Raw genomic sequence first — 13838 nt, 5'->3', positions numbered from 1 at the left:
AATGGATCACATCCATGTCATTAATCAGGTAATCGAGAAATCTGCAGAGTACAATAAGCCTCTCTATATGGCTTTCATGGATTACGAAAAGGCATTTGATTCAATACAGACACCGGCAGTCATAGAGGCATTGCGTAACCAAGGAGCACAGACCGGTTACGTAAATATCTTGGAACATATCTACAGAGATTCCACAGCTGCCTTAATTCTAAACAAGAAAAGCAGGAAGATACCTATAAGGCAAGGGGTCAGACAGGGAGACACAACCTCTCCAATGCTATTCATTGCATGCTTGGAAGAAGTATTCAAGCTATTAAACTGGGAAGGCTTAGGAGTAAGGATTGTGGGGGTTCTCCTCCCGTGCTCTTGGGACAAAGGAACGACAACACAGTAATGCAAACAATCACAAGGGCATTTATTGCACCTTTCATAGATCAATGACTGCTGGCCGAGTTGCTATCCACAAAAAATGCCGATGGGCGCGCGACAAATCGTGGAAGTCGGACTCACTGCGACCGGATAGCGAGCGAATATGTTCGCCCCATGCTGGATCTCAACGCCTGGTCGTTCGCACGTACGGTCACGCGAACGGTGGCGCGTTCGAAGGAGGCCACGCAAGACGGTCTCGCAGAAGCATGGATCGGCGCACGCGCGGCACGTCCGCGCTGCTCGCCGTTCCCGAACCAAAGAGGAAGCGTGTTCTCTCCTGCACCCCCAAGTAACCCTGCCGTGAGGCCGCGTTAGCAGTGCAACACTCACGCCATCTCTTGTACTGCGCTTCAACCACACCGACCGCCGCGGGCCCCAGGCCACGCGGCAAAGCCGCACTGCAGGAGACGGAAGCTATGTGGGAAAAACAACAAATCAGGGGATGCGTGAGAGTCTCGCATCCCCACATCCCCCCAACCTTAAACCACTACATATTCCGGCGAAACATGTACCACGGTCCAACATTAATGCGTTCTTCGCGAACAAGGTAGTACAGCAGTGGCCGCACCGAGGAAATGTCCACACGCTGTCCATAACATGGGAGCCGACACTGCCCTTGGGTACACCGCTAGAGTCCACTGGTCACAGCAGCAGCTCCGCAGACTCGACGGCAAGATTCCAGGCCAGAACTCCGGAAACAGCGACGCAGTAGTCGGCATGAGCAAGCGCCGCTTGTGCCCTGCTGGCGAGAGCCGCAGCAGCTGTCAGTGACTGCCGGCTCTTTTCTCCGCCGCCGAGGGTTGCGAGCTGGATACAGGCGGCCGCCGAGGTCTCTGCGCCGAACCGGCCACAGCATCACCATTGCCCGGGGTGGCTCGATCGTAGTCCGGGGCAGCAGCGCAGACGATGTGCAGGAGACAGCAAACCAGAGGTGACTCCAATCACACTGCGTACACTCATCGCACTCGGCAAACACTAAAGTAGTGCAAGGGAGAGGAATTCTGCATGTGCATCACCCACGTGGTACGATGTTCAATTCGGCTAGCAAAAGATCGGGCGGCTACTCAGATGCTAAGTTCACGTGAATGAAGCTCGCTTACTTGAGTTGAACGAGTAATCTCAATTCGTGCGAGGCTAACTAGAATGAGGGAAGCAAAGTGCGACACCTCAACGCCACGGTCCACTAGGTTGTGTCCCTCCACATGCGACAGGCAGCTTCGTAAAGCCTTAGGCCTAAAGCGTCGCTACCCTGACAACAACCGGCATCCAGAAACAACACCCAAAATGGGCGCCAAACAGGCAGCCGCGAGGAGACGTCAACTCTGTTTGGTGGTCCTACCCCGCTCGGTGCACACAGCATCCGAGTTGGCGCCGCCCACCGTCCCAGACGGTGTCGGAGCGCCTGGTGCCAGGCCGCAATACCAGTCAGCCTGTAGTGGCACCCGCGGCCACCCGGCTCCCAGAGCCATGACTTCATCAGAGTCAAAGAGATAGAAGGAGCTATTTACATAAGAAATTCGGACCACCCACGAGGCTTCCGTACTCACTTGCTTCAGGCTTGCTAATGCTCCGCGGGCGCTAAGCCGCGCTCTCCCAGGATGCAGAACACGTGGCTCTCGTACTGACGAATGTCATTAAAGGGGTTGGGACACCAAATTTTGTGGCTATAAAAAGTATGTTGTAGGCTGCTTCTGTATGCAAGGACACCCACAACGAGGTATTGGATGCTGCAGACATTTCAAAATAATTTTAATTCAGCTCCAAAAAGTCATTAAAAGCTCCTTCTCGTGGTCGAGACCCATCGCTAGCGCGGCAGTTATGACGTCACAGCGGAGGAACGAAAATATTGACGTCATAGCACACTAGCACAAAAACGTGACGTATGATGAGTAGCGATGAAATGCCGATTACATAGCCTGCTGAGCCGAGCGACCGAGCATAGCCTCCACTATGACCGAGCTACAATCATATAGAAATCCTTTCTTATGCAAAGAAGAGGTAAGGCGTGCAGACACGGACACAGGGGGATAGAAGTGGACAACACGCACGCCGCAAGGGGGCCCGCGAACGGCAAATTGCGTGCGGCGAGTTGCCGTGCGGACGGGCCTTTACACATTGAGTGTAACACTGGCCAGCCGACTCCGAAAGGGACCAGGATTTGCGGCGTTCGTGTTGTCCGCTTCTCTCCTCGCATAGTCGCATAGTTCGGCAGCTCGGAGCGGTCTCTCATTCGCTTGGCCTTTCTCAATGTGAAGGCCCGTCCACGTTACCGGCACGGAAACTCGCCGCACACCGTTTGTCGTTCGCGGGCCCCCGTACGACGGCAGTTTTGCTCGCGAATGGTGAGATTTCCTTGCCGTAGAGAGGACGGGCCCGGGACCCATTTGTGCGGCAGCCGTACGGCGAAGCGGCCAATCAGCGACTGAGGAGTGGTCACTCTGGCACTGACGGCAGCCTCACCGCCTCTGATCGTTCGGCGCCGCCGATATCATCGCTAGGCCTTTTCCGGTTCACTTCAAAGCTAAAGCTTACGGCGCTTCGGAATGAATCACCGACTCTCAAAAGCCGCAATATTTTCTTACCGTTGTTGTCGCTCTTCGCAATAAATATAATAATCGCGACATGCACTTCGAATCGTCAGTTGTTTACCTCTGCTGGCAGAGCACGCGTATGCGCGAGCAGACGACGCAGCATAGTTTTACGTCACTATTTTTGTGACCCACGGGACCAAGCCGTGTTGAGTTTCCTCTCCTATGACGTCATAGCATCACCCAGAGCCCAGAAACCGAAATCGCCTGGTATAATAATGCTATTATTAAATTATTTATCTGGTATATATGAATTCCGCGGTGTGTACCGAGCTTCCTGAAGCAGTACGCAACGCTTGAATTGAAGAACGCATGAACAAAAATTTTAATGTCTCCACCCCTTTAAGAGAAACACTTGCAAAAAGGCTTAGCATGTTGACAAGTTCAAACACACTACAACCACCGTCGCCTCGCTCAGGAAAGCACGCCGCCAACGCTAGCAATCAAAATCCACACTAGCCCTACGCTTCGGTTCAAACAAAGGTCTCGAACGAAGCAAAACTGTTAAAACTATCGTCCGATGCCCCAAGAGGTCCACGTTGGGTAGCCAGATGTGGGATTCTCCCGTCCATGCTCTTGAGACAAAGGAACGACAACACAGGAATGCAAACAATCACAAGGGCATTTATTGCACCTATCATAGATCAATGACTGCTAGCCGAGTTGCTATCCACAAAAAATGCCGATGGGCGCGCGACAAATCCCTGAAGTCAGACTCACCGCGACCGGATAGCAAGCGAATATGTTCGCCCCATGCTGGATCCCAACGCCTGGTTGTTCGCGCGTAAGAGTCGTGAAACGCGTGAGAGTCGCGCATCCCCACAGGATCGACGGCGAATATCTCAGTAACCTTCGGTTTGACGATGACATTGTTCTATTCAACAACAATGCAGATGAGTTACAACGTAAGATTGAGGACCTTAACAGAGAGAGTGTAAGAGTGGGGTTGAAGATTAATATGCAGAAGACGCAGAGAATGATGAATACCCAGGCAAAGGAACAAGAGTTCAGGATCGCCAGTCAGCCGCTAGAATCTGTGAAGGAGCACGTTCGTTTACCTAGGTCAATTAATCACAAGGAAGCCTGATCATAAGGAAATTCATAGAAGAATAAAAATGGGTTGGATCACACACGGCAGACATTGTCAGCTCCTGACTGGAAGCTTACCATTATCATTGAGAAGGAAAGTGTACAATCAGTACATTTTACCAGCGCTGACATATGAGGCAGAGACTTGGGGACTGACAAAGAAGCGTGAGAACATGTTTATGACCACGCAAAGAGCGATGAAACAAAGAATGTTAGGCATAACGTTGAGACAGAAAGAGAATGGTTTGCATCGGGGAGTAAACGGGTATAGCCGATATTCTAATTCACATTAAAAGAAAAAAATGGAGCTCCGTTTAAAAATGCACCGGTTAGATAACCGTAGGACCATTAGGGTTACAGAATGGGTAACAAGAGAATGGAAGCACAGTCGAGGACGGCAGAAGACTAAGTGGGGCAATGAAATTAGGATATTCGCGGTTGCTAGTTGGAATCGGTTGGTGCAGGACAGGGGTAATTGGAGATCGCAGGGAGAGGCCTTTGTCCTGCAGTCGACATAAATACAGGTTGTTGATGATGATGATCTGTTTATTTAAAAAGGAAGTACAGAAGACACCGCCGGAAGGGGAGAATAATTCCGTGTGTTTTGAATGGTGCTTCTGCAGTTATCAGTGGAGCCGCCTGACGTAGCCACTTCTCTGCTGTGCTAATGTGGGTGTTTTTCTAACTTTTCACGGTGGCCACACTAGGTCTAGAACAAGTGTCCTGTGCTCTAAGCGGTTGTATGGGACTGGCGGCCACACATCGTTACGCAACTTCCCAAATAACAATACGAGTTGGTTTTGGCACTGAACTTGGTAGAGCATTAAATGAGGGATCCAAAAGAACTGTGATTGTTCCGCAAATATATATTTCTCTATAATTCTTCCAGAGCTAATTAAAAAAAGACGCTACTAGAAATCTTTATTTTACACTTTTGCTTCTTTAGTTGTTCTTGGCAGTGTTCTTCCTGCGCTTCTTGCATTTGTGAGTCCATTTGATATAGTTCATTGTTTGCCAAGTAAAGGAGAGGTGTCTCTCACAGGCGTACATGGCATATACACCTTATTTCATTTATCCTTTGCGGGTTTATGCGTCTTTATGGTGAATGGTGGGCATTATTGACAGTTGTACTACTAAAGGTACCCCCCTTCCTCATTTGCATAAAAAAGTTATGAACAACATCACAGTGCGAACCCCTGTACGTAGGCGCACTAGTATGTGCATGTCATCCTCCAGCTTGGAGGGTGGCGGCTGAGAGGAGAAGGGAAAACAGTGTTCGGTTTGAAATTTCAGATGTTTCCGCGGTACGTAGCAATGTAATACTTAGCAGACACGATCGCCATCGTGCATTGTATGCACTGCGCTATTCAGCTCAATATGGGCAGACCTGGTGAGGGGCTCCTTAATAGAAAATCACATCTGAAGGGTCCGAATTCCTTGTGCAATTCATATTACTTGGCATGAGTGAGGAGGTGTGAGGCTGCATATGTCATCAGCACACTTTACTGTCGTCAAGTAATATGGCACCCAACAGCCGGCGCTACTTTTTTTTGCATAAAACGAGACAGCACGGCGAGGAACCGAGCGAATACACAGCTGACAGCATTCCAAGATATCACATGGATACGGCATTTTTGGTTGCTTGCAGAAATCTGGCTTGATGCCAGAAGGTCTGTACAGTGGCCCGCCCATTAACGCATGATTGCGTAACAACATGATAGCAACCAGTGAGCCCACTTTTCTATATGAATTTGATGCTGCCACTTGCTTTCCACCGTAACAAGAAATAAATGGTAAAATGAACCTTTGCTTTGTCTAATCTCACACCGAGTATAATGTCTCCTAGATATATACTATCTCGGAGGCCATGGAGTCACAAAAGTGTTCCTAGAGAAGGGTAGAAATTTGGCCTTGTTGAAACGGCACATTGCAAGACAAGCACAAAAGACATGGACAGAAGGAGTGTACAAAATGTGCGCAAATTTCAACAAATAGTTTTGTTTGAAACAGGCACAGGCAGGCGCATTTGAAACATAAATGAGGCACTAGTGTCTACATGCTATTAACATTAAAGAAGCAAGAACACTTTTTATGGCAGAGACAGGGAAGGGATGCTCACAAACTGAGGACTGAGATGACTAATTTTTGCTCATTGAACTACTATCAGTCTAGTTAGTGTGTCTTTATTTTCTTTCCGTTAGGATGGCGCAACTATAAAAAAGCTGATGACATCTACACATGCTGTAGTGCAACACTGGAGAACTGTCACAACCATTTTTTATGTTGTTGTTGTGTTCTCCGAGCTTCTATTTCTGGCAGTGACGTGTCTGCCCTACAAAGTATTTGTCAAAGGGAAGATGGATTTAATATACTATGCCCTCTCAACAGGTCCCATATCTAGTTAGCTAGCCAGCTAGGTGCCACAGCATTTATCACTGGCAGCATAAAATTCATGTTTAGTGCTGATGACCTTAGTAGTACCCTCTGGTTAAAAACATTTTTTTAACCAGAGGGTACTATCTACATTGGCTTTATGGCATGCTTAATATTTTTGTACAATCATTATGAATGACTGCATTCATTCAAACAATGAAAATTGGCACTTATATTATTTTGCGATGTCAAGCCCATATCTCAAGTCAACACTCATTGACTTAAAGCTGTAAAAACTGGAAGAAACTTTGAGATAAATGGTGTTTTGAGATAAGCAAAATCACAAAAATAGAAGCCCTCTGGCTGTGCATAGACCATATGGAGTCTTTCCAAAATACTGCTAGTAACCGTTTTCAGACACCCAAAAAGCCACCGATGCTACTTTCTGCATTGTAATGAATCGTAATGTTTCCCTGCATCAAGATGTGCCGACAAGCCCACATTGCCATCCTTAGCCTTATCAAGCTGCAATCTCACTGAAATGCTGAGGGCTCGCATGCTGGCTTCTTTTTGGCTAAGCACGAGGACTGATTACACCTGCTCAAGAGTGCTGATCAGCTTGCCCAAGGTGACGCTGTGACCACATTGATGCGTCACTGACAGCAATCCTAAATGAGAGGACAAAGAAAATAATTCCCAGCTCATCACTGCTGAATGAGGCCATGATAAGGTGACAGCAAGCATCTGAATAACTGTGTGGGAGCGGTGATAGATAGAAAGAAGGGGGAGGATAAGTGGAAAATGCGGCCCAGTGCGGCATCTGGCTCAGTTAACAAGCTGCCATCAGGTAAAAAGTGAGTGCAAGTTGTGAGGGTACCAAGCCGACACCAGGTGGCGTAGAGTCATAGGCACGAGACGGTAGGCAACTGTGTAGAGTAGGAGGCATGGGACTGTAGGCAACGGTGTGTGGTGGGCGGGGGAGAACATGGAAGGCGTGTGTGCGCAGCCGGCATGCGGGGAGCACGCGACAACGAACTGAGTGAGCAAAGTAATCGGTGGAGCAAGACGCGTGCGGTGCGGCAGGACAGAACACAGACTGCGTGTGTGTGCGTGCACTGAGGGTTTCTTGAAATAAAGAATGTACTTGAGAAAGCAACACTGCCGAAGTTGCCCTGTTGCCTTTTACCTGGTATTTTCGAAGTCAAGATTTCGAGATATCCGGAGTCCCATGCACAAACCCTTTAAGAGGTGAAAAACCCATGGGTTGAAACCACAGCCGGTGAACAATTTCAATTTAACCGATATTTCGAGATATCAGAGTTTAAGTTAACAAGGGTTTACTGTATAGTTGCCCCACAGTGATACGGGACAGGGTACATCTCTCACTTTACTTGTCACTTGAATATTGCATGCATGTGGTTGCCTCTTTAGTGTGGCCTTCGCAAGCCAGCAAAACTGACACAGCACTATGCGATACAGAAACTACCAACCAAAACATGAGCACGGGCAACATGGGGACGAGCAAGAAATAAACCTTTTGGACCATCCGATGCATCATTACCAAGGGTAGCGTCAATGCGTTATATTTTTTACGAATTGAATATAAGTGGACAAGTAGCCTTTTCTGATGTCTTTCATTAGAATTATCATTTTAATATCAGTAGATGTGTATTAGTGACGCAATTATAATGAGGAGTTACGAAGGATGTCCGGATAAAGTCTCAAATATTGTCCTAGATTTACCTAAATTTTTCGCTTACTAAAGCTCTGTTCTCAATAATATTGACACCTGAGATGTTTTTGAGTACATGTAATAATCTATCCCTTTAGCTTGACTATTTGGCTTTAGTGTCCCTTTAAGTTGTCCCACAACCATCACAAGAAATTGAGGGGGACAGTTTGAAACCGCCTTAATCATGTCCCTCCACCATCTTCACAATACAAATCAACACAGTGCAACCCTCTATCAACGTCCTCTGGCAGAGTCAAGGAGGCATCCAGATCAGCCAGCATAGAAAGGTTACGAAAATAAAGATACACAGTTTGTGACATGTATGCAAGCACAACAGGGCCAGCAAATTGATTCTGCAAAACTAAATAAGTCGGACATCTTTTTCTGGGCATGCCATTCCAGCAAAATCAAGATGGTATAAAAATGCAACTGAGTTTGCACACATCGTAGTTGTTTCTTGGCACTTTGTTTTCATAAATTAAGCGAATATGCACGTAGTACTGCCTTTGCGCTCTGTAAAGGATGACAGCCCACATGTGGCCAACACAGTACGGCCTGCTGGTGCCTGCTGTATGTATGTTGTAGCACTTCTACTGGGATATTTTAGCTCTCTGTACAATACACTGTATGTGGTAGCACATTCATTCTCACTTGTTTGTTTTGCTTTCCCCTACACAGACATTTGGCTTCCTTGTGCTAGGTGCAAGCAATGAGTGCTGTGAACCAAGGGAAGTGTGCAGGCAATTTACCACCTCCAAAAAACTAATAAATCTGCTGCAGTCTGCAGGAACAGAACAGAGACAGAGGCAAAGAGGGGACGAGTGCAAGCTGAAACGTTTTCTGTCCACAAAGCGACAACCACATGCATGTGATATTCAAACAACGCAGCAGGCAGGCTCTGTCACATTGCAGCGTGGAGCAACCACGTGGATGTGACACTGTGAAAAAGAAAGTAGCAAAAAATTCACATTGTCCGAATGGATACAATCATGCACCTGTAAAGAAACGTACAAGGCTAATGTTCTGGCCAAGGTGTCTTAGATGTAGCTTTAATATGCTGTAATTGCGAGTGGAAATCAGTTTTATCCTGCAAGTGTGAAATGTTGTGGTGCCATCTGTTGAGCTAAACTCAAAACACTTTTGCAGCTCTCGGTAACATTACAGGCCTGACAGCGTAAAAAAAAAAAAAAACAAAGAAACTTACCTGAATAATAACAACACCGACACTTTGTCCTCAGCATGAGATGAGACAAAGTAATGGCCGATTTTACTATTTACTTCCTGCTTTCATGGCAGAGAGGAAGAACAAGAGTGAATTCAGATCAAAGCAGGTTGACTTGTTAGTGCCTTGTTGTGCAATCACACTGTCGCTGGCAGAAGTCAGCAACCGGAATCCCTTGCAACAAGCGAAATTTTCTGGCTGGTCAAAATTTGATAAGCGACAGCGAAGCATTGCCCTCCAGGACGGAAAAACCTGTTGCTCGTCGCCATTGCTCAAAAATCATGTACATGTGATTGCACCTTAACTATGCAACTACTAACACATGTAACACCATACAGACAAAAACACCATTAACTCTACCAACACAGTCTGGCTGAATGGCTGTAAGCAGACCACCAAAAGCTTACCTCCACAACTGATGCCAAAGGAGGTGAGAATCTGTCCTCACTGCTGGTAAGGATGGCGGAGACCACATCAAGTGTCTTGTGCAGCGCAGCTTCAGACAAAGTCCACAGAGACTGCAGAGAGAAGATTGATGATGGTATTCTAGCTCTGAAAGCTGGCAAGCCATGGCTACATGGCTATCAATCACAAACTCTGCTATGACCCCTTAGTGTTGGAACTAGCACTATTTAAAATAAATAAATACATAAATTGGCTACTGGGCGCAAGGACATACTGTGGTGCCTCCTGCTACCAGCATTTTAATGACATGTAAAGTTGAATCACATGCCAGAGTGTTTGCTTCTGCGTCATCATGTGCGTCATCTTGAGTCGAACTGCCACGGAATTTCTGATGGTTATAGTAGCTTTACGCAACAGTGCTTGCGCTTTGTTTTGATGTTAAGGTTTTACACGTTGTATAAGAATATTCTGTGTTTCGCTGTGGTAATTTGGGAATGATTTCACTTTAGGTACTATCACAGAAATTGAAAGCATGGTAGCTTCTATAGATGCTCAATAGCAGTTAAATCTCAGTGGCAAATTTTAAAGTGTGCAGATACATGTACAAAATAACAAGTTCCATTTGCAAGTGTGAAGCAGTTGAATATGTGAAGCGAGATACAGACCCTTTTCGCAGAGCAGTTTGATCTCGAGGAATGAGATGGTGCTTGCAGCGGCGAGCTGCACGTTGCCTCAGTGAAAGCACACAAGTATGGAGCCATTACTGCTTCTGCCCTGCTACTGTGTGATCAGCTGTTGGAAATGAAACTGGCTGTTCGCTAATGTATTGTGCTCCATTCATGCTGCAAAATGTGAAACTGTAGAGGGAAGGCGTGTGCAGTGGTTGGCTGCAAAAATAGTGTAGTGGGCCGAGGTGACAAAGGACAGATCTGGTGGGAACGAGGGGTAGAAGAAGAAGAATAAAGAGATCGTGCTTTGGTTCTGTGCATGCTTGTCGTGGAAGATGTCAAGTATGATTCGCCCGAAAGCATCACGACTCCCAAGCTTCGCGAGTTCGTCACCCAAAAGGCTGGGAAGACGCTGCAGGAGATTGATGTTCAAGCATCAGTGAAGATAAAAATGAAGCACTCCGAATTTCAAGAACACATCATGATGCCGCTGGTGCAGCTGACAGCAAGAACTGCACCGAGCAAGACCGATTCTTTTATGGACTTGTGCCTGCTAGAAATGCTTCGCCTGCAGCAGCACTACACCAAGCAACAGCAGCAACTCATGGAAAATCTTCTGACTGTTATTCAAGCCCAACAACGACAAAACAAGCAGATGGTAAAGCCCGACTTCTTTGATGGAGAGAGCTCAAGCCCAGCGACTTGGATCCAGTTCTATGAACAAGCGTGTGAGGAGAACTCCTGGGAGGAACCCTGCGATCGCATCAGGAACATGCGTCAGTCTCTCAGCGGACTTGCCAAAAAGTGGTATGACATCCATTTCGCTGGACATATGATGGACACATGGAAGCAGTGGAGAACAAGCTTTTCGGAAGCTTTTGACGAAAACCCAGTAGAAAGGTGGGACTGAGCTACTTTTTATAAATATCGCTCAGGAAAGCCCCTAGAATATTTTTACGAGAAAAGGCGGCTTCTTCACATGGCAAATGCAGAACTACCGGCATACACAGTAGTGTCACTGATTGTTCATGGCTTACCCAAGGAACTTCAGAGGCAGGTGCAAGTAAAGTCACCTAAAACTATCGAAGAACTGTTGGGATGTTTCAGAAACATCTGCAATGATTTTACGCCACAAAATGTGCGTTGGAGAAATCAAACTTTCGAAAGGGCTCCATGGAGGTCTCACGATATCGAAAATCGTCATGGCCAAAATCGAGTCGTCAACTTAATGTCTACTAACAGCAATGACGCTGAACCAGTAGCCTCTCATTCAGAGAAAGCGCAACCAAAAAACTAATAAAAGAGGGTGTCCAGTCCCACCTGACGATAAAAATTGACTGTTTTTCTAACCGCCCTTAGCCTTGTCTATATTAAACTCAATACCAATGGAGACGATGTTGATGCATTGGTTAATAGTGGTGCATCTGTATCTGTAATAAATAACGCTTCTCTTAAAACTGACGGAATAATTAGAGGAAGACTGGTCAGGTACAGAGCTTTGATGGGACAAGACAAATATATGATGAATGGTGAAAGCAAATGTCTCTTATCAAGGCCGAAGGGCTAATATCGACGCCCTTGTCGTGAAGGGATGACTATAAATTCTTACTTTCGAGACCAGATATGAAGACACTGAAGTTAAACGTTTATTAGAATGATGAAGTAACTGGGGCGCAAGGGACGTGCGTTGCCTTGAACGTCGCGGACTGCTTTGTTAAGTGTGAAAAAGACATTCGTGAAAAATTCCCTGAACTTATCTGTCTAGGCAACTATCCACCGGCTACAAGGAAATTTACTGTTCCCTTTAAGCTGAGAGATGTTACACCGGTCAGAAAAAAGCCTTACAGTATGTCACGCGAAAAGAAACTATGGTTGAAAAATGAGATCCAGAATATGTTAGATGCTGGAATAATACTGCCATCGGTATCGATGTTTGCCTCACCTATTACTCTGGCTCTGAAAGAACACGGATCTCTGCGACTGTGTACTGATTACCGGATCTTCAATAACCAAACGGAAATTTTTCCTTTTCCAATGCCAAGGATCGACGAGATAATTGAAGAAACCAGAGGTTGCAAAATATTCTCCCATACAGACCTTTGCAAAGGATTTTGGCAGATTCCGTTCGAAGAGGAATATAAAATGTATACAACCTTTGTCCCTCCATTTGATGTGTACGAATATAATCGTTTGCATTTTGAATAGAAAAACAGTGCAGCATGGTTCCAAAAGATGATGAATAGTATTCTCAACCCATTTCTCGGATTATTCTGTAATGTGTATGTAGACGACATCATAGTCTACTCCAAGGATGAAACATCACACGCCGAACACTTTACATCTCTTTTGATGGCATTAAGTGACACCAAACTTAAAGTGAATTTTAAGAAAAGTGAATTTTTAAAATGCAAAATTACATTTCTCGGTCACATTTTGGACGGATTCACAAAGAGCATGAAAGAGGAGTCCGTGGAATGTGTACGACAGATGAAGCCAGACAACGTACACGCAGTCAGAGTTTTTCTTGGCCTTGCAGGTCATTTTAGAAATTGCATAAAGAATTTTGCAGCACGAGCTAAACTGTTGAACAACGTAACCTGTAAAAACACAGATTTCATTTGGACTGAAGAATGTGAGAAGGCGCACAGCGATTTGGTATTAGCCATATCATCAGACCCCAGTCCTCACAATACCAGACTTCACTGTTCCGTTTGAACTTACAACGGATGCGTCGAACTACGGAGCTGGTGGTGTACTGTATTAACGAAGAAGCACAAGTGGCAGCGAAAGAGGAAGACAAGTATTTGAATATTACTCTTATACTTTCACAAAATCGGAACAAAACTACAGCACAACTGAAAAGGAGGCATTGGCTGTTGTGCTAGCGATAAGGTACTTTTGATCGTACCTAGAAGGCACGAAAGTCAAACTGTTCACTGACCATCAGGCGCTTACTCATTTGCTGAATGGTAGTCAACCTAAAGGACGGATTGCTCGCTGGATCAGTGAAATTCAAGTTTGATTTTGAGGTGGCACACAGGAGTGCACAAGATTTGTCAGATGCTGATGCACTTTCTCGACTTCCCATTGTTAGTAACTGTGGGAGCGAGGAAAGCGTGAACTCACTTAAAATGTGGGAAGGCACAGAACAGCTGATGTATTTCGACGGAAAGTTTCACGTACCGGATACACTGAAAACAAAAGTTCTCGACCTCTATTATGACAGTCCAGAGTCAGGAGAGCATGACGGCTTCTGGCGAACATACTACAAAATGAGAAGATTTACATGGCCCAGTATGAAGAAATATATTAGCGATTACATTAGCTCTAGT

At 46.0% G+C, this 13838-nt stretch overlaps 1 protein-coding gene across 1 annotated transcript in view; it reads right to left on the bottom strand.

Annotated features, from left to right (window-relative positions):
* Positions 1 to 13838, bottom strand: part of DUBAI (Deubiquitinating apoptotic inhibitor) — a 122492-nt gene that overhangs the window by 60007 nt on the left and 48647 nt on the right. Inside the window, exon 5 of the mRNA XM_050182798.3 lies at positions 9841 to 9951. Coding sequence (XP_050038755.1) covers positions 9841 to 9951 — 111 coding nt within the window. The remainder of the gene's footprint in view (positions 1 to 9840; positions 9952 to 13838) is intronic.

This window comes from Dermacentor andersoni, chromosome 4 (genome assembly GCF_023375885.2).
Source record: "Dermacentor andersoni chromosome 4, qqDerAnde1_hic_scaffold, whole genome shotgun sequence".
Taxonomy (NCBI): Eukaryota; Metazoa; Arthropoda; class Arachnida; order Ixodida; family Ixodidae; genus Dermacentor; species Dermacentor andersoni.
This window is presented reverse-complemented; position numbering and strand designations above follow the sequence as displayed.